Source organism: Peromyscus eremicus, unplaced genomic scaffold (genome assembly GCF_949786415.1).
Source record: "Peromyscus eremicus unplaced genomic scaffold, PerEre_H2_v1 PerEre#2#unplaced_106, whole genome shotgun sequence".
In the NCBI taxonomy this organism is placed as follows: domain Eukaryota; kingdom Metazoa; phylum Chordata; class Mammalia; order Rodentia; family Cricetidae; genus Peromyscus; species Peromyscus eremicus.
In genome coordinates this window covers 372,218-393,169 of record NW_026734345.1, presented here as the reverse complement: position 1 = coordinate 393,169, position 20,952 = coordinate 372,218, and the positions used below count along the sequence as shown (strand labels likewise).

At 41.9% G+C, this 20,952-nt stretch overlaps 1 protein-coding gene across 1 annotated transcript in view; it reads right to left on the bottom strand.

The window, feature by feature from the left end:
- Positions 1-15,259, bottom strand: part of LOC131901527 (vomeronasal type-2 receptor 116-like) — a 28,104-nt gene extending 12,845 nt beyond the window's left edge. The window contains exons 1-4 of the mRNA XM_059252642.1: positions 15,017-15,259; positions 4,298-4,589; positions 3,111-3,914; positions 127-354 (exon numbers count right to left, since the gene is read on the bottom strand). Of these exons, the coding sequence (XP_059108625.1) occupies positions 127-354; positions 3,111-3,914; positions 4,298-4,589; positions 15,017-15,225 (1,533 nt within the window). The 5' untranslated portion in view covers positions 15,226-15,259. The remainder of the gene's footprint in view (positions 1-126; positions 355-3,110; positions 3,915-4,297; positions 4,590-15,016) is intronic.
- Positions 15,260-20,952: the final 5,693 nt, after the last annotated feature.

Below are 20,952 nucleotides of genomic sequence, written 5' to 3'. Positions count from 1 at the left end.
GTTTAAAATTGAGTCTTCACATGACCATCCTTCTAATTTCACTAAGTCACAGGCTAACCCAAATGGCCCAACTTGACACTGGTTACAGCTGTGAGATGTGCATTAGTACATTTTGCTCAGACCCACCTGTCTATTTCCTGTGGCCCACTCTATCATATCTTCATTTAAATGGAGCTGTTGACCATGCGGAAAATATGGCTTAAACTCTCCTATTTTCACCTTAAGTACAACACCATGGGGGAAATTAAAAATGTAGTAGATGCCATAGTCTGCTTGCAGTTTTTCTTTCTGATTCATATTTATTACATCTCCAACAGGATTAACAAAGTGCATCTTCTTCAGAAATAGGTGAAGCTGAAAGATAGGCAACATTTTTTTTAATCTATATTCCCTTATTTTAAGTCTGAAAATCTGTTCTGATTTCATCCCAAGGCAAATTTATTGAAGGTGCCCAAGGGAGAAACACAATGAAAGCATTTAAATACATGAAATCACTCTGTTCATATGATTTTAGTTCTCTTGGGGGAAATAATCAAACACAAACACAGACATATACACAACCCACATATATAAATATGCACCATACACACACATCTACACACACACACACACATACACATACACACACACACACACATACACACACAAACATACAATTCCACACAGATACCCATGCAGAGGCATACACATAATACAACCACACTCATTCACACACATACACACTAACACACACATATAGATAGACCTAAGCAATCAAATACAGACACAGTCACAGAGAAACACAGGCACATAAAGAAACAAAACACACATAGAGAAACACACTGATAAAAATATTCAAATATGTCAAATATGTTGCTCTGATTGGTTAGTAAATAAAACACTAATTGGCCAGTAGCCAGGCAGGAAGGATAGGTGGGACAAGCCGAGAAGAGAATTCTGGGAAGTAGAAGGCTGAGTCAGAGAGACACTGCCAGCCACCACCATGACAAGCAGCATGTGAAGATGCTGGTAAGCCACGAGCCACATGGCAAGGTATAGATTTATAGAAATGGATTAGTTTAAGATATAAGAACAGTTAGCAAGAAGCCTGGCATGGCCATACAGTTTGTAAGCAATATAAGTCTCTGTGTTTACTTGGTTGGGTCTGAGCAGCTGCGGGACTGGCGGGTGATAGAGATTTCCTGACTGTGGGCAGGGCAGGAAAACTCTTGCTACAAATGGCACCCAACGTTTTGGCAAGAGTTTCCACCTAAAACCTGAGAAAAGATTCTAAAACGGAGCTAAAAACAGCTTCCTAATTGTCTCTCTCAAATGAGCGGCAGCTACTGGTGGGTTCCTAGCATGCGCACTTGACCTGCAGTATGGAGGGAATGAGGCCTCTGCAAGTGGCACATTAAGCTGCATGGTGGATTTAGTCTTTGCTAGTACAAAACAAAAAAGAGGTTTCTGGGCTACACGCTGCTTGGATAAAAGCATAGACCCACGATAGCTCCCAGAGCTGGCGGGAAACGTACCACTGCCATGTTTGGAAGCTGAGGCGGGCAGACCCAACAGCCATAGTGCTGTTTCAGTCTTACAAATGCTGCAGTTTAAAGCAATAGATTCACAATAAGACAGATTCAGATGTAATAGGTTACAATGTGTGTAAAATATACATAGTCTTGAAAGAGACAAAAAAGGTGATATATACAGTTATATAAGCAAATACATAGTTTTAAAAAATAAAGTCTTTAAAGAGACAGTAAAATTAATATAAAAATAAGCCACGTAAAGATGAATATTGCACAGAGAATCTGGATTGTGTTGTCTTTGGGATTTTTAACTGCAGAAAAACATTTGATTGTAAAAGATGTTGAGTTAAACCAATTTGTATATTTTAAAGATACCCTGACTTCAAAATTTGGATGTAAGGATGTGTTGTTTTGTAAAAGAGGCTCTGCTTTTGTTTCCACAGAAAGCCAGAGGCTATGGATTTGTTCCAGATTAAGATACATCAGGATTGACCAGCGAAGACCCCCCTGAAAGGTCTCCGATAACACCATGGCCCAGATGGTCCAACATTCAGAACCATTTCAAGGCAACTGCCTCAGACAATACAGTCTCATGGACTACTTCATGATCCTAAAATTTTCTTTGTGTCCCCATAAGATACAGCACCCCCCCTCCAGCAGGAAGTAGTAAGAGAAGCTACACCCAAATTCCCAAATTATATATAATTTTACTAGGTTAAGGTTAAAACCTTCCTTTTTGAAAAAAAGAAAAGGGGAAGTGCTGTGGGATGTTCTGTATGTCAAATGTGTTGCTCTGATTGGTTAGTAAATAAAACAGTGATTGGCCAGTAGCCAGGCAGGAAGGATAGGTGGAACAAGCCGAGAAGAGAATTCTGGGAAGTGGAAGGCTGAGTCAGAGAGACACTGCCAGCCGCCACTATTACAAGCAGCATGTGAAGATGCCAGTAAGCCACAAGCCACGTGGCAAGGTATAGATTTATAGAAATGGATTAGTTTAAGATACAAGAACAGTTAGCAAGAAGCCTGGCATGGCCATACAGTTTGTAAGCAATATAAGTCTCTGTGTTTACTTGGTTGAGTCTGAGCAGCTGCGGGACTGGCGGGTGATAGAGATTTGTCCTAACTATGGGCCAGGCAGGATAACTCTAGCTATAGACATATGTACACCGAGTAAATATATGCTCATATACACAGTTACTCACAAACACAAGAGAGAGATATTCATACATACAAAGTAGCACATCTATACACACACATACAAAGGCACAGAAATGCATTTAGACACCCATAGAGACACAAACATGTACACAGAAACAAAAACAAAGACATAAAGACACAAATATACTCACACACACAGGCACACAAGTAGGTATTGAACTGAATCATAGCACTAATTCCTGTGATATTGCTCTGAGAGAATCAAGAGGGATAAAGTCCACAGAGCTTACAGTGGTATCACAATCAGGTGAGTACATTTATGTAAACCATCCCTTATAGTGATCACCAAATATATGACAAATATTGGTTTCAGCAAGTCAGGGACTCTTAAAGAATATAGCATTGATGACACAAAGTACCATCCATTGGAAGATACAGTACCTGTGAGCAGTCAGAATCTAATGATCTCACAGTGTTCATTGGCTGGTTTTCTCCTTGTTGAAGAAGCATTTCATGGAGGGCATGGGCCATAGCATACACAGCATTGTATATATCATAAGCATCATCACTGAAGGCCATGTCAAAACTCTGTAGCATTAACCATTCTAGTGAGACATTAGATGAGCAGTTCTCCAGTGTGTTACAGTTAGATGTGGAGGCTTCACAGCTAAAGTACATCCACCCCAGTCCTGTCAGGGATATGTCTGTGTATTTGGAAGGGCTCAGTGTCTGAACAAAATTTTTAAAACCAGAAATCTCAGCATGGTGGTGTGCAAAAGCAAGAGTCCCATGGAATGAGTCAACTGTGAAGTCTCTCTTACTTGTAGTGACATCCCACTGTGAGGTGGTGACCCATATTCTCTGTATACCCTGTGATACCCACATTCTGAAGCACACAGCTAGAGTACTGCCTGTGTCACCATAAATGATAACAACATTTGTGGATGATGTCTCAATTTGGTTGTTATACACTTCAGCTCTTGACATGTATAACTCCATGTTGACTGGGATCACAATCACAAAGGCTAAGCAGACTCTTTGGACTTCAGTTTCTGCTCTCAGATCTGAGAGAAATTGGAGACCCTGGTCATCATCTGAGATGGCCAGCCCAACCCAGTTCCAGTTGAAGGGAAGCATCAAAGAGACCATGGCCAGGACCAGAGCTGTGTCCTTGGGCGCCATCTGATACAGATTGGGAAACTGTTCATGATCACTCAGGATAGGATGGAAAGGTCCATAGGTGAGCTGAAGGACATAAAACACAGGGAGCAGCATGAGGTAGATGATTGTCAAAAATCACAATAAGAGCCCTGAGGTGTGTGAAGCACCAATTTGAAATGACAGGAAGGGCAATTTTTCCCCATTACTACAGTTACACTACACTGTTAGAAACATGAAAAAAATCACTTTCTACAGTTTGTTCAAGGAATATCCCCTTGACTGCTAATTATTCTTCTCATCTACATATCAAATGATGAATTGGGAATGTCCCATTGAGTGGCTGATTAATTACACTTGAACTTGATTTGCATAAATGTGAAGCCAATCTCCTCCTTATACTCTCCTCAGCATCAGGCTAAGCCAAAGGATGAGAAAGATTCTATACTTTCCCACCCAAACAACCTCACCTGTGGATATTTGCAGAACTGGAAATAATGTGCCAGGCTAATGGATGGTGCTAACATTGGTCCTGTAAGCGTTACCCAACATTTGATCTTATCTTTACAGATGTAGTTAAGGGGAAGTCTATGCCTTTTTGCAGCAAAGTATATAAAATTTTGAAATGCTTGTTTATCATGATAATTGTCAGTGAAGAAGGCAAATATGAGAGACACATTTGGTAGAAGATATAGATTCCTGTTGATTTCGTCCACAGCAAAAGCCAGAGGCAGAGCAAAATGATGGTTTGCAGTTGGTATTCTGAAAATAAGGCCACAGGGTTTAGTATGGATAAGGCTCTGTAGATGAGTGCTTTGTAGTTAATACAAGGAATATCATTCATTTGATGTTATTTTCAGATATAGCTTGACAAATTCCACCCTCTTATAAGGTTGGAAAAACAGGAGATGCTTGGGAGGTTGTCAAAAACCTAAAAAGTTTATGAGAGTGGATGTCACAAAATGAGAAATGTGTTTTTGTCCACTTTGACAGAGAATTTCACCATGGCTATTTGAGTACTGGATGCACATTTGATAAATGATATGTGTGTGTATCTGTAGGAAGCTTGAGAATGCAGTTTTCTTGGGGGCCATAAGAGGAAGCTGGATCCTGCAGAGCTGGAATTTTAAGTGGTTTTGAGGTGGCTGCCAAATGGGTGGTTGAAACTGAACTCAGGTCTTTGACCGAACAGCAAGTGCTCTTAACTGATGACTCGTGTCTACAGCCCCAGTTTATTTATACTTTCTATATTCTAGATATTCTTCAGTCTTGTATAGCCAGTAGATGTTTTCCCTTCTGTGTGTAGGCTGCCTCTTAACACTCTCATAACATATTTGAATGCAAACAACATTAGGTTTATGCAATCACACTTCTTAAAATGTGGTCTTATTTCCTGAATTATTCTATATATTTACATGTTTTCTCCATCAGAGTCATGCTTTCTGGACTTACACTAAAGTGTTTGATTCATTTGGACTTGTATTGGAACATGACAATGGTTGGGAGACACTTCTTTTCAACCTGTGGTTGGCAGGTTTTCCACTACCATTTCTTGAGCCAGCTGTCTCTTCTACATTTTATATATGGGAGGGATTGCCTACTATTAAATTGAATTTTCCCTAGAGTGTATTTTGATAATGTTTTACTCTTCTCCCAGTTTCTTCTGGGTCCTCCTCAACTACCTACCTACATATCTTTATATTGTTTTTTCTTCTATTTTTCTTTAAAAACAAAACCAAAAAGTGGAGGAAAATGCAAAGAGAACACCACAAGGGGGTTAGGGATTTAGCTTAATGGTAGAGCACTTGCCTAGAAAGTACAAGGTCCTGGGTTTGGTTCTCAGCTCCATAAAGAAATAAAAATAGAAAAAAAACATAAAAATGAAAATTAAAATGACATCAAAAACCACATATATATCTCTTTCCATAAGTTGATGTGGGAAGTGTCTCTTGACAATTGGTCTAGACATCACTTTATGAGTATAAAGGAATATCACTAGGAATCATTCCATTGATTTTTTTCCATTCATATTTGGTTCTATCCTAGGTCTCTGGGATATCCTGATTCTGAGTCCTGAACCTCAAGGGTTATTTCCTCTCATGGAATGGGTCTCCAGCTGTACCAGTCATCTGTTGGCCACACTCACAATTTCTGCACCACATTACCCCAACATATCTTGTATGTGGGACAAATTGCAACAGCCAAACATTGAGCAGAGCATGGGGAATACTGCAGAAGAGGGAAAGCAAGGATTGTAGGACCTAGTGGTGTCAAGAACACCACATGAAAACCCACAGAATCAACTAACCTGGGCTCAGAAGGGCTCACAGAGACTGAAAGGACAACTAGGGAACCTACATAGGACTGACCAAGACTCCATGCCTATATGTTACAATTATGTAAATTGGTCTTCAAGTAGGACTCCTAGCAGTGAGAGCACGGAGATGTCTCTGACTCTGTTGCCTGCTTTTGGAACCCATTTCTCCTGCTGGACTGCCTGATGAAACCTTGGTAGAAGAATCGTTGGCTGTTCTCATTGCAGCTTGATGTACCTGGACTCACTGATATCCATGGGATTCCTGCCTGTATCTAAAGAATAACAGTGAAGGAGGATTCGATGTGATGAGGTTGAAAGATAAAGGAGGAGGGACATAGGAAGAGGGTAAGGAGAGGAACCTTTGGGTGGAATGTAAAATCAAGAAAATAAATAAATAAATATATAATAAATATAAAAAATGAAAAATAAACAAATACACAAAGAAGAAAAAGGGAAACAAATTAAGACAAAAATGTCTACAAAAAAATGTTCTCTCCATTTTGTGTTATCCAACTACTTCTGTGCATGGGACTGGTCCTGAACTGTGTCTAATAATATGCTCAGTGAGACTCCACTGGAGAAAACAGATTTTCCCTTTCAAAGCAAGTATCAGTTTCACATAGCTTCTTTTTTATGGGTGAGAATTGGTGTGCACTTGCTCCTCACAATTATGAGCCACCATATGAACTTGTACCATTTGAAACTAAACAGGTCTTGGGCGGCATGCTCACATAGTCTAGGTGAGCTTATATATGTAACAGTATCTGGAAGACACTACTTCCTTAGAGATATCCATCACCTTTGACTCATAATTTTGTCTGTCTCCTCTTCTGCATAGATCTCTGAGACTTGAGTTGAAGGAATTGATGAGACAACTCACTGAAGACAATGTAGTTCAAAGTTCTTCACTCTCTGCACAAAGTTCAGTTGTGGATTTCTGGGTTAGTTCCCATCTACTACAAGAAGCATCTTCTCTGATGAGACTGAGTGTAGCTAGAGTTTTCCTGCCTGGCCCACGGTCAGGGCAAATCTCTCTCACCCGCCAGTCCCACAGACAATCAGACCCAATTAAGTAAACACAGAGACTTATATTAGTTACAAACTGTATGGCCGTGGCAGGCTTCTTGCTAACTGTTCTTATATCTTAAATTAATCCATTTCCATTAATCTATAACTTGCCACATGGCTCGTGGCTTACCGGGACCTTCCCACGCGGCTTGTCATGGTGGCGGCTGGCAGTGTCTCTCCGACTCAGCCTTCCACTTCCCAGAATTCTTCTCCTTGTCCCGCCTATACTTCCTGCCTAGCCAATGGCCAATCAGTGATTTATTTACTGACCAATCAGCAACATACTTGACATACAGACCATCCCACAGCACTTCCCCTTTTCTTTTCTTAAAAAGGAAGGTTTTAACCTTTACACATCTCCAAAGTCAGCTTGGTATATTTGGGAATTTGGGCGTAGCTTCTCTTACTACTTCCTGCTGGAGGGGGGCGCTGTATCTAATGGGGATACAAAGAAAATTTTTAGGATTATGGAATAGTCCATGAGAGTGTATCGTCTGAGCCAGTTGCCTTCAAACCATTCTGGATGTTGAATCATCTGGGCCATGGTGTCACTGGAGACCTTTCAGGGGGTCTTGGCTGGTCAAACCTGATGTATCTTAATCTGGAACAAATCCATAGTCTCTGGCTTTCTGTGGAAACAAAAGCAGAGACTCTTTTCCAAAGCAACATATCCTTACATCCAAACTTTGAAGTCAAGGTACTTTTAAAATATACATTTTGGCATAACTCAACAGCTTTTGTAATCAAATGTTTTTCTTCAGTTACGAATATCAAAGAGAACATAATCCAAATTCTCTGTGTGGTAGCCATCTTTACGTGGCTTATTTTTTTATATTAGCTTGAGCCTATTGCTTTAAACTGCAGCCTTCTAAGCCTGAACCGGCGCTGGCTTTGTGGCTGCTGGCTCCGCCCACCTCAGCTTCCCAACGTGGAGGTGGCACGTTTTCCGCCAGCTCTGGGAGCCATCAACTCTCAGAAATAGTGGGTCTATGCTTCTATCAAAGCAGCGTGTAGCCCAGAAAATTCTTTTTTTGTTTTGTTTTGTTTTGTACTAGCAAAGGCTAAATCCACCACACAGCTTAATGTACCACTTGCAGAGGCCTCATTCCCGCCATACTGCAGGTCCAGTATGCACGCCAGGAACCCGTCATAGTAGCTCAAACCCGCAGGCTGCCGCTAGCTTGAAAGAGACAACTAGGAGCTGTTTTTAGCTCCATTTTAGAATCTTTTTACTCAGGTTTTAGGTGGAAACTCTTGCCAACACGTTGGGAGCCATTTGTAGCTAGAGTTTTCCTGCCTGGCCCACGGTCAGGGCAAATCTCTCTCACCCGCCAGTCCCACAGACAATCAGACCCAATTAAGTAAACACAGAGACTTATATTAGTTACAAACTGTATGGCCGTGGCAGGCTTCTTGCTAACTGTTCTTATATCTTAAATTAATCCATTTCCATTAATCTATAACTTGCCACATGGCTCGTGGCTTACCGGGACCTTCCCACGCGGCTTGTCATGGTGGCGGCTGGCAGTGTCTCTCCGACTCAGCCTTCCACTTCCCAGAATTCTTCTTCTTGTCCCGCCTATACTTCCTGCCTAGCCAATGGCCAATCAGTGATTTATTTACTGACCAATCAGCAACATACTTGACATACAGACCATCCCACAGCAACTGAGTGATGCACTGATCTATGAGTATAGCAGAATATCATTAGAATTCAATTTATTGCTGTGTTCCTCAAACAGAATAATAGTACTATATTTCCCCCGATGTCTTTGACATGTATACTCTGAGGTTCTGGGAATCTTTATCCATGTCAGGTCGAGTTCCATTTCATGGAGTAGACTTTAAATCCAGTCAGACATTGGTTGGTTAAACCCCTAGTATTTATGCCATTATTGTACTTATGTATCATGCAGGTAGGTCATCACTGTAGATCACAAAGTCTGTAACTGGATTGGTGGTCACAATTCTCCTCTGGTACAATGCAGAATACCTTCCAGTACCATGAATGCAAGTCAGTGGTGGTGAAGGCTTTAGAGAGCACTAGCTTGACTTCTCCATGTTCAATGAAATAATAAGTGGTGTCTTCTGCAATAAAGCCTTTACAGAAACTTGTGTAGAGTAACCCATAGCCTTGGGAACAGCCAATGATGTTTGGTAGTTTCAATGGATGCCATTTGCCTAATGACTCAACAAGATATGTAACCTGTTCCTGGCATTAGATAAATATTTGGTGCAGAAAATGACTAGATGGGGCACTGTTCCCCCCTTTATTTGGTGATTCCATTCAGACTTCCTTTACACATGTACATACTTTAAGAACCTTCCAAGTAGCAGGTTTCCAGATAGTTTTCTACTGGCCTTGAGTGTGAGTTGTCCTTCTAAACATACCCACAATTATCACTCTCTGCCTTTCCCTCCCTATTTAATCTTTTATTTCTAGTTTGCCCTGTGTCTCTCCATAAAAGTGTGTTCCATTTCCCTCTTCATGCTAGATCCTCTCCATCTCATGACCCTTAATACATATTTAACTTCTGTGGTTATTCAGATAGTAGCATGCTTATCAAAGTTTTACAAGCTAATAGTCACATGTAAAAAAAAACCATGTATTTGTCTTTCTATTGGGGTGTTAGGTACATTCCTCAAGATGATTTTCACTACTTCCAATATTTACTCATGGATTTCAGGAATTCCTTAAATAAATTTTATTTATTGTTTTGTATCCTGACCACAGTTTCCCCTCCCTCCTCTCATCCGAGGCTTTCCCCCACCTCACTTCTTCCCAGCCCTCATCCACTCTTCCTACTTTTCTATTCAGAAAGGGTCAGGCCTCCAATGATTATCAACAAAATATGCCATATCAAGTATCAGGAAGACTAAGCACCTCCCCTTGTTAAGGCAGCCCAGGATAAATAGTAGGGTCCCAATGCCAGCAAAAGTGTCAGAGATAGGCCCTGCTCCCACTGTTAGGAGTCCCACAAGAAAACAAAGCTACACAACTGTCACACACGTGCAGAACACCTAGGTCACTACCATGCAGGCTCCCTATTGTTGGTTCAGTCTCTGTGAGCTCCTATGATCCCAGGTTAGATGTTTCTGTGGGTTTTCTTGTGATGTCCTTGATCACTCTGGCTCCTATGCCCCTTGCTCTCTCTCTCCAGTAGGATTCTCCAAACACAGAAGAGTGTCTGACTGTGGGCCTCTAGCATTGTTCAGGAAATCCTTTTTTAAAAAGATTATTACAAATAAAAAACACCCTCATAGTTCAATTGTTCTATGATTTCATTATCCGTTCCTCAATTGATGAGGTTCTAGGATGCTTACAATTTCCAATAATTATAAATAAAACAAGAATGAAAACTATAAACAAGTGTCTGTGTAGCAAGATGCAGAATACTTTGAGTATGTGCCCAAGAATAATATCACTGGATCTTGAAGGAGATAGATTCACAATCTCATGAGGAATTGTCAGACTGGTTTCCATCGTGGCTGCACATGTTTTTACCCCCACAAGCAATCAATTGGTGTTCCCCACTCCTGGAATCCTCACCAGCATAGGCTGTCATTTGTATTATTGATCTTGGCCATTCTGACTGACATAAGAGAAATTTTCAAAGGAGTATTTATTTGTATTTCTGTGACAGCTAAGAATGATTTCTTTAAGTATTGTTCAGACATTAGTGTTTAATCTTCTGAGATCCCACTGATTAATTCTTTACCCCATTTTTAATTTGGCTATTATTTGCTTGATGTTCTTATGCATTTGAGACACTAACCTTAATGTTCAGTTTCCTACCAATATTTGTTGAGGAGACTGAATCTTCTACACTGATTATTGCTGAAACCTTTGCCAAAGCCCAGGTGACAATACCTGTGGAATTGAATTACGAGTTTTCCATTTTGCTTTCTTGAAATATTTATATAATATGAAGTTAGCACTGTGGTCCTCTGTTACTATTGCCCTAGGTTATAACTGGGACACACACATTGTGACACCTCCAGCATTGTTTCCTTTCTTCACCTTTGCTTGGTCTCTCTGAAGTCTGTTTTTTATGGGAAATTTTGGATTGTTTTTGCCTGTGTTTTTTAGTTACTTTTCAATGGAATTTTGATGGAGATTGCATAGAATCTTAGATTAGTTTGATAATGTAACCAAGGGTTATGTACACATTGATTGTGCCAACCCATCAACATGTCAGATAGTTTCATCTTCCATTGTCTCCTCTTTCTTTCATCACTGTTACAAAATCTTCACCATGAAGAACCTTGAGTTCCTTGGTTGCATTTTTCTCAGATATTTTATTGCGGGAAGTTATTGTAACAGTAGTTACTTTCTTGACTTCTTTCTCAGTATCATCATTCCTTGTACACAAAAATGATATTTTGTATCTTGATTTTGTATTGTCCTATTTTTCTGATGGTATTCATTACATCTAAGACACACTTGGGGAGTGTTGACCACCCATTATACGAGTTCATACCATCTGCTGGTGAAAAAGTTTGACTTCTTTTCTTGATTCATTCCATTCTTTTTTCTGGTCTTACTGTTTTAGCAGAATATGAGAAAGACTTACTTTTGTGATATATGAATGAGCATCTTCCCTCCTTCGGTGTTTTTAAGGGAAGGTTCTCAGTTATCCTCCATTTGATGTAATGCTGGACATGGGTTTGTCCTGTGTAGAATTCATCCCGTTGAGACATTACCCTTCTATCCCTAATGTTTTAGGGATACTGTAGATTGTCAGATGCCTTTTCTGCATCTGTTAAGATGATCATGTCATGTCTGCCTTGTCCATTAAAGCTATCTGTGACATTCAATGAGTTTTGGTGTTAAACCATCTTTCCAACCCTGGAATGAAGCCCCCTAGTCCATAGTGGATCTTGCTGATACATACTTGAATTTGGATTGCATCTATTTTCTGGAGAATATTTGGTTTAAGTACATCAGTAATATTTGGCTATAATTTCCTTTTTTTTATTCTGTTTTAATGATACCTTTTGTGGTTTTGTTGTGGGGGACGTACTGAGTTTCGATAATATCTTTGTTTGTATTATTCCCTTTCATATTCTGAGGGATGGTTGAATGACGTGCTTGTTGTATTTTCTTTGGGTATCTGTTAGGATGTGGCAAATAACTTAAGCAAATCTACTGTAAGGACTGAGATTGAAACAGTAATAAAAACCATCTTCAAACTAAAAACCCACCAGACTAGTAGTAGTCACTACTAGATGCAAATAAATCTTCCAATAACTAAAACCAAAGCTATTAAGCTATTAAATTAGTCCATTAAACAGAAATGGATGAAGTACTATTGAAATATAGATATGAAAGCCATGTCGTTCTGATATCCAAACAAGATTTATATAAAACAAAATTTATATGATCATTTAATAAAACACTCATATCTTTTTGAGACATGGTGAGTTATGTCTCCCTAACTATCCTGGAATTCACTATATAGACAAGGTCGGTCTTGAACTCACCAGAGACTGCTTATATATGGTCCCAGGGTGCTGGGATTACAGACATTCTCCATCATGACCAGCTATTTGTAGTTCTTAATATATTACATTTAAAACCAATTAAAGAACACCTTAAATTAAATAATTCACAATGATCTTAGGCTTCTTTCCAGAGATGCAACAATGGATCAGGATAAGGAAGTCTATAAATGTAACGTATTGCATAAACAGTTTAAGAAATGAACCAGTGTCATCTGGCTAGATGCAAAAAATACTTGGGACAAAAATTCAACCTCTTTTCATATCAATGAACACAATAGAAACCAACAACAGGCTTCCATATTTGAGATCCTAAACACTCCACAGAAACTTATTTACATCAAAATGACAGAATACAAAATTACCACAAAACTCAGTTGCTTTCCTATATACAAAGAACACATTTGCTGAGAAAGAAATTAAAGAAACCGAGTTCACTATTGCCTCAGAAATATGGTAAAATAAACTTAATAAAAACTTGAAGGACATCAATAATGAAAACTTCAAAATAATGAAGAAACTGAATATATCATTAGTAGATGGGGAAATCTTCCAAACATATATATAGGAATACTCAATATTTTGAAAATAATTTCTTTAAAAATTAATTGAGAGATCATAAGGGCACAGATGGTCGAACTGGAATTGGGAAGGAGTGGGAGAGCAATGAAAGAGATACCATGATAAAGGGAGACATCATGGGGATAGCCAGAAACTGAGTACTAGGGAAGTTCCCAGGATTCCAGAAGAATACCCCAGCACAGACTACTAGCAATAGTGGAGAGGGTGCCTGAACTGGCTTACCCCAGTGATCACACTGGTTAATACCCTATCTGTCATCATAGAGCATTCATCCAGTAACTAATGAAAGCATTTTCAAAGATCCACTTCCAAGTACCAGAGCAAACTCCAGGATATCAGTCGAAGAGAGAGAAGAGGGATTCTATGAGCAAAGGGCATCAAGATCATGATAGAAAAAACCAAACCAAACTAGTGGGACCTCATGAGCTTTGACCAACAACTGTGGAACCTCCATGAGACTGGACTAGGCTCTCTGCATAAGGCAGACAGTTGTGTAACTTGATCTGATTAAGCGGCCTCCTGGCAGTAGGATTAGGATCCATCACCGGCGCAGGACGTGGCTTTTTTGAGCACACTATCTATAATGGAACACCATTCACAGCCTTGAAGCAGGGAGAGATCCTTGGTCCTGCCTCTAATGAATGTACCAGGCTCTGCTGAATCCCCATGGAGGACACCTTATTGGAGGAGTGAATGAATAGTGGTTTGGGGAGAGGAGAAAGCTGGAGGGGAGAGAGGAAGGAAGAGAGGGTGATATGTGGATGGAATGTAAAATTAATAAAAAAAATTCCTTAACAAAAAAAGAAACAAGAAAAAGAGCAATATAGGTAAATGTAGTTATCAGTGAATAAAATATTTAGATTTAAAACATCAGACACACACATCATTTACAGTAGCAGAGGTGACCCAGTGTGTAGGCTCTCCATTCCAGTTCTCCACAGGCAGCTCCTGCCACTCCAACAAGTGACAAGGGGAGTAAGCAGTCACCACCATAAGTGATATCCTAGCTCTTTCAGTTTGAAAACACAACATTTGAAATGTGCAGACATTATTTTTTTATTTTGAAGACATAGACATGGCCTTTGTAATCTCTAAAAGCCTGTAACTGTACATGTGTTCAAGAGAGGGGAGGACAAAGGACCCACCCAAGTACCTCACAGTAGACAGATCTCATACATCCTTCTCCTCACAGCTGCAGAGGTGTGGAGTGATCACATGCAGAGTATCTGAAAGCTTAACTAAATGGCTACATGGATACTCTCCCCAATAAGGAGTGGCAAAAATATTAGAGACCCTGCCTCCGCACTAGGAGTCACACACTGATACATGTGACATTAGCAGACTCTGGAAGAGACTTGAATGCACCTTGTGACTACTGAACTCATTGTGGTAGTCTGGAGTTTCTTGTCTTAGGACACCACTGTCTACCTCACAATGGCACCTGTGAAAAGGAAGGCTGCCTATGGTAGAACAAAGTAAAGAATGTTGTTTTCACTTGGCTTTCTGCCTTGTAAATGGAGGCTAATTGGAAAAATTTAAAAGTCTCACAGTTTGATAGTGGGAAACAGTGATTATTAAAAATCAAAACATATTTTGCATCAGACCTTGGAGATAAGATTGGGAGAAAAGGACAGAAGCTCCCAGCATTGCTCTGCCCATTCACACACCTATCACGCATTATATGTCATGACATTTATATGAAAAATGCAAACACACTTACTCCACATCCAGGGCAAACCTGAAATAGTCTTTCAAGTCCACCTTCACTTCACTGCTCTGCTCTGCAAGAAGGTAAAAGACACAACCTGTCACCACCTCTCCATGCTTGTCTTCATTCTGCTTCATTCTCCAAAAGCACTTGGGGTGAGTGAGGTTGGACATGAGGAGGGGGATGTTCAGGAGCCAGAGGAAGAAATGCAGAGTGAACATCAGGTCCTGCTTCCAAATCTCTAAGCCGGTAGTGTGGTCTGTGGATACAGAAGGGTTTATCAAATAGATAACCATGTATACACATCTGCTTTTATGTCTGCTGCCTACTGGAGAGATCACTTATGTGGATGAGATTCCTTGCTCTCCAGGTGTCTCCACGACCCTGGAGAAATGTCCAGCATTCTCTGACCTAGGGGTCTGCAGCTGATGTCCACAGCATAGTTACAAAACATGGGTTGGAAAATAATCTGAGGACCTCTCAGCTTCAGGTCCTATGACATCAGCACATATCCCTGGATATTGAGGCCCAGGGGAGAAAGCAATGGTGGGCAGATTGGTGCCAGGAGAGTGTCAATGAGTTATTTGTTTGAACACCTTTAGAAATGATCTCAGCAGAATGTATCAAAAGATGGATGGTTAGATGTGAAGGTAAAGAATTGAAATGACCCATGACAATCAGAGTTCATGTGGAAGGCTTGCTATTAACTCTGACCCCCAGGCAACTTTATTTATTAACATACAAATAATAATACATTTCAGCACAAGTAAAATATCACCATATTTCCCCTTTTCTATTTTAATAAAAATAAAAAAGGAAAAAAGTTTTAACTAATATAAGAAAAACTATATACAAAAGTACAATAACTATATACAACATATACAAGCAATAAATACTGTGGAAGCCCGTTTTCAGGTTCCTCATGGCTTTACCCAGCAGGTCCGCATAGAGGATAATTAGGACCACGGGCCTGAGTGCAGGTGTCTGAAATGGTCTGCACTTGGTTGTGCTGGGGAAGGAGGTCTTTTGTTCCACCCTTTGGTGTCTATAAAAATACCCTGGGGCAGAGACAGTCAGGGCCTGTTGGAAAAGGTTCCAGGCCCTCTTGAGGCTATCCTTTATTTTCTATCTGTTTATCTCCGCAATATTCTCCACAAAAAATCCTTCTATCTAATATTTCCTGCTGCTCACACTCAAGAAATCTCTGGGGAACTGTGGAGTTGGTGGGTAAACTCGCAACAGAATGGTGCCATGAACAGGAACTAAAGAAAAAAAAGAGGGGACTAAAGAAAAAAAGGGAAAAAAGAAAAGGTGGGACTAAGACAAAGAAATAGGGACTAAAGATAAAGGAAAATAATAGTTTTATTACAGAGTTTTTGGTGAAAGTGCTGACTAAGCCCTGCCAGTGGAAAGGCATGCAAGTGTTATGGAAAATACATATAGTATTGAGGGCCAGGGGTTTTATCCTCAAGAGAAAAGGAAAGAGGACTAGAAGGATGTCCCATGCTGCAACGCAATTCTCTTCTGTCAGACTTTTCTATCTTCTATCCCTTTCTCAATTTCTATCTGTGTTAAATAAGTATAAGATATAGGGTAGTAATATAGTGTAGGAAAACTTAGAAGTGTATGATTGTGTAGAAAAAACTTTAAGATAAGTAAGGCAACTAGGCAGAAAAACTCTTCAATGTTCTAACTTTGGGGGCTATGAATGCAAACTGGGTAAAAATCTATCTTTGGCCTTTATGGGTAGTGAAAAAAAAAAACCTCTTCTTTGAGCTTATGGGGAAGAAAAAGTTTCTTGTGGAAGCTTTTGATCGTGGGACAGCTGAAATGCTAAGTCCAAGCAGCAGGAGAAAGTGTGTTCTCCCTGAGTCAAAATGGGGGTGTAAAAAGCCAAAAATTTAAAGTTCAGAAGTTTTGGGAAAGTTGGTCTTTCTCTCTTGGGGAAAAAAAATCTTTCTCTTAAACTAAAAAGCTTTTCTTGGAAAATTTGAGGGGAAATCTCTCTAAAAAGCTTTAATCTTTCTCAAAAGCTCTCTTAAACTTAAAAACTAAAGCCTTTCAGAACTCTCTCAGAAGGACAAATTAGAATCACCTGAAGATACTAGTGTGGGGACCACCTGTGATTAGCTCTAAGGGAAAACAACAAACTTCTTAAGACAACAAAACCTCTCTAAGTTCTGTCTTTCAAGCTTTAAAAATCCTCCCTGCAATGCAGGAGGCAGGGATGGAGTTCCTAAAAACCTCTCTTCTAAGCTCTGTCTCAAGCTAGTAAAAGGCAGTGGATCAAATTCCCTTGAGAAAAACACTCGGGAGAGTGTGGGTAAAGAGCTACAGAGAGCTTAAAAGGGCAGGAAACTTTACCTGAGAAAAGCAAAAAAGCCAAGCTTTTCAGTTACAGCCAAGCTGAGGCATCAAGGGTTTTGTTTCTGAGTGAGCATTTCAGAATGAAAAGGTGCTCCTAATCGTCCTAATGCAAAGATCCCCTGAAGCAATGCAAACTGTTAAGATTGTATTCTCACTTCTGACCAAAAACCCAGAGTGTTCAAACACTTGTCCATAAAGACATAAGAATACATGAATAGTTCTTTATCTATGCAATACATAGATACTACTATACAGAGTTATTAAAACAGTGTCACTGATGAAGTGGTTCAAGGCTGCAAGAATTTAAGAATTTTAACTCATTCAGGTTCCTTCATAGAATGAAGAAACTTAGAGAACACCATGAATATTATGAATGTAGATGCATTTAGAATATGAGAACATCATATATGATTTCAAAGGACATTCCCTCTATTGCACTGAACTCTCATGCCCTCTTAAGAATGGAGATGTATTCATGAAGAGGCAATGTCAGAGTGAAATTAGGCTCATGTGATGTATGCCAGTGCTTTAGTGACTTGTAAAACAGATACAACAGTGTCCCTCAAGGTGAGGATACCATATGAGTAACAACAGAGAAAGCATTGATGCTGCTTAATTTCTGTCAGCATGAAGTAGAAGGCAAATTGAGTTTAAAACTTCTGTACTTGGAGACTTAGAGGCCGGCCCCCAGCTCCCATCTTGCCCAGGACTTCCCTTCTGAAGCACAGGTGAGTGCCCTAGCTTGCCCCCGACCCCATCCCTGGGCACCAGCCACTCCGGGGAAGACCTGCCCAACTTGGGCCCAGGTTCTGGACCCCGGGCAGGTGCCCTTCTACCCCAACCGGGAAGGATCCCCTTCTCCAAGACCCCTGGCAGACCCTGCAGTCTCCACGCCCTGCCCCCACGCCCATCTGCCTGAGCCCCAAGCCTCTTCCTGAGACTTAGAGGCCGGCCCCCAGCTCCCATCTTGCCCAGGACTTCCCTTCTGAAGCACAGGTGAGTCCCCTAGCTTGCCCCCGACCCCATCCCTGGGCACCAGCCACTCCGGGGAAGACCTGCCCAACTTGGGCCCAGGTTCTGGACCCCGGGCAGGTGCCCTTCTACCCCAACCGGGAAGGATCCCCTTCTCCAAGACCCCTGGCAGACCCTGCAGTCTCCACGCCCTGCCCCCACGCCCATCTGCCTGAGCCCCAAGCCTCTTCCTGAGACTTAGAGGCCGGCCCCCAGCTCCCATCTTGCCCAGGACTTCCCTTCTGAAGCACAGGTGAGTGCCCTAGCTTGCCCCCGACCCCATCCCTGGGCACCAGCCACTCCGGGGAAGACCTGCCCAACTTGGGCCCAGGTTCTGGACCCCGGGCAGGTGCCCTTCTACCCCAACCGGGAAGGATCCCCTTCTCCAAGACCCCTGGCAGACCCTGCAGTCTCCACGCCCTGCCCCCACGCCCATCTGCCTGAGCCCCAAGCCTCTTCCTGAGACTTAGAGGCCGGCCCCCAGCTCCCATCTTGCCCAGGACTTCCCTTCTGAAGCACAGGTGAGTCCCCTAGCTTGCCCCCGACCCCATCCCTGGGCACCAGCCACTCCGGGGAAGACCTGCCCAACTTGGGCCCAGGTTCTGGACCCCGGGCAGGTGCCCTTCTACCCCAACCGGGAAGGATCCCCTTCTCCAAGACCCCTGGCAGACCCTGCAGTCTCCACGCCCTGCCCCCACGCCCATCTGCCTGAGCCCCAAGCCTCTTCCTGAGACTTAGAGGCCGGCCCCCAGCTCCCATCTTCCCCCGGACTTCCCTGCTGAAGCACAGGTGAGTGCCCTAGCTTGCCCCCGACCCCATCCCTGGGCACCAGCCACTCCGGGGAAGACCTGCCCAACTTGGGCCCAGGTTCTGCTCCCCGGGCAGGTGCCCTTCTAGCCCCACTGGGAAGGATCCCCCTCTCCAAGACCCCTGGCAGACCCTGCAGTCTCCACGCCCTGCCCCCACGCCCATCCGCCTGAGCCCCAAGCCTCTGCCTGAGACTTAGAGGCCAGGCCCCCCAGCTCCCATCTTGCCCAGGACTTCCCTTCTGAAGCACAGGTGAGTGCCCTAGCTTGCCCCCTACCCCATCCCTGGGCACCAGCCACTCCGGGGAAGACCTGCCCAACTTGGCCCCAGGTTCTGCTCCCCGGGCAGGTGCCCTTCTAGCCCCACCGGGAAGGATCTCCTTCTCCAAGACCCCTGGCAGACCCTGCAGTCTCCACGCCCTGCCCCCACGCCCATCCGCCTGAGCCCCAAGCCTCTTCTTGAGACTTAGAGGCTGGCCCCTAGCTCCCATCTTGCCGTGGATTTCCCATCTGGAGGAGAGAGAGAGAGAGAGAGAGAGAGAGAGAGAGAGAGAGAGAGGAGAGCACCCATCCTCCCCCGGACTTCCCTTCTGAACAAGAGCTTCCATCCTGCCCCGGACTTCCAATTTGGACAAGAGAGCTCCCATCTGGACAAGAGAGAGAGACTTCCTGAATCTGTCAGCTGTGAACCAAGTGTGCGGATAAGGCCAGGAATGAACCACAAGGAGATGGGCAGACGTCAAGGCAGAAACACATACAACAAAATGAATAGTAATACACCATCACCAGGCCCTAGCCCTCCTCCAACACCTAGACCTGAACATCAGAAATTGGAAGAAGCAGAAGAAAATAGCCTTATGAATGTCATCATGAAGAAGCTAGAGGCTCGTGTAGAGGAAAAGACAAAAAAATGTGAAGAACGCTGTAAACAACTAGAGGAAAGGGCAAACAAATTAGAAGAAATCAATAAAGTCCTGGAAGAGAACAATAAAATACTGAAAGAAAATCAAGAAAAATCAATGAAACAAATGAAGGAAACAGTCCAAGACCTGAAAAAGGAAATAGAAAAAATGAAGAAGACACAAACAGAGGGAATGCTGGAAATAGAAAATCTGAGAAAACGATTGGGAACTTCAGATGCAAGTATAATCAACAGAATGCAAGAGATGGAAGAGAGGATCTCTAGCGTTGAAGATACAATAGAAGAAATAGATTCATCAGTCAAAGAAAACACTAAAGTCAACAAAGTCATGAACCAAAATGTCCAAGAAATTTGGGACACCATGAAAAGACCAAACCTACGAATAATAGGGGTAGAAGAAGGAGAAGAATACCAATTCAAGGGCACAGAAAATATATTCAACAAGATCATAGAAGAAAACTTTCCCAACTTAAAGAAGGAAATGCCTATGAAGATACAGGAAGCCTATAGAACACCAAACAGACTAGACCCCCAGAAAAAGTCCCCTCGCCACATAATAATTAAACAATTAAACGTACAGAATAAAGAAAGAATATTAAGAGCAGCAAAGGAAAAAGGCCAAGTGACATATAAAGGCAAACCTATCAGAATAACACCCGATTTCTCAATGGAGACTTTGAAAGCCAGAAGGTCCTGGACAGATGTAATGCAGACATTAAGAGACCATGGATGTCAGCCTAGACTAATATACCCAGCAAAACTTTCAATCGTCATAGATGGAGTGAACAAGACATTCCATGACAAAGCCAGATTTAAACAATATTTATCCACAAACCCAGCCC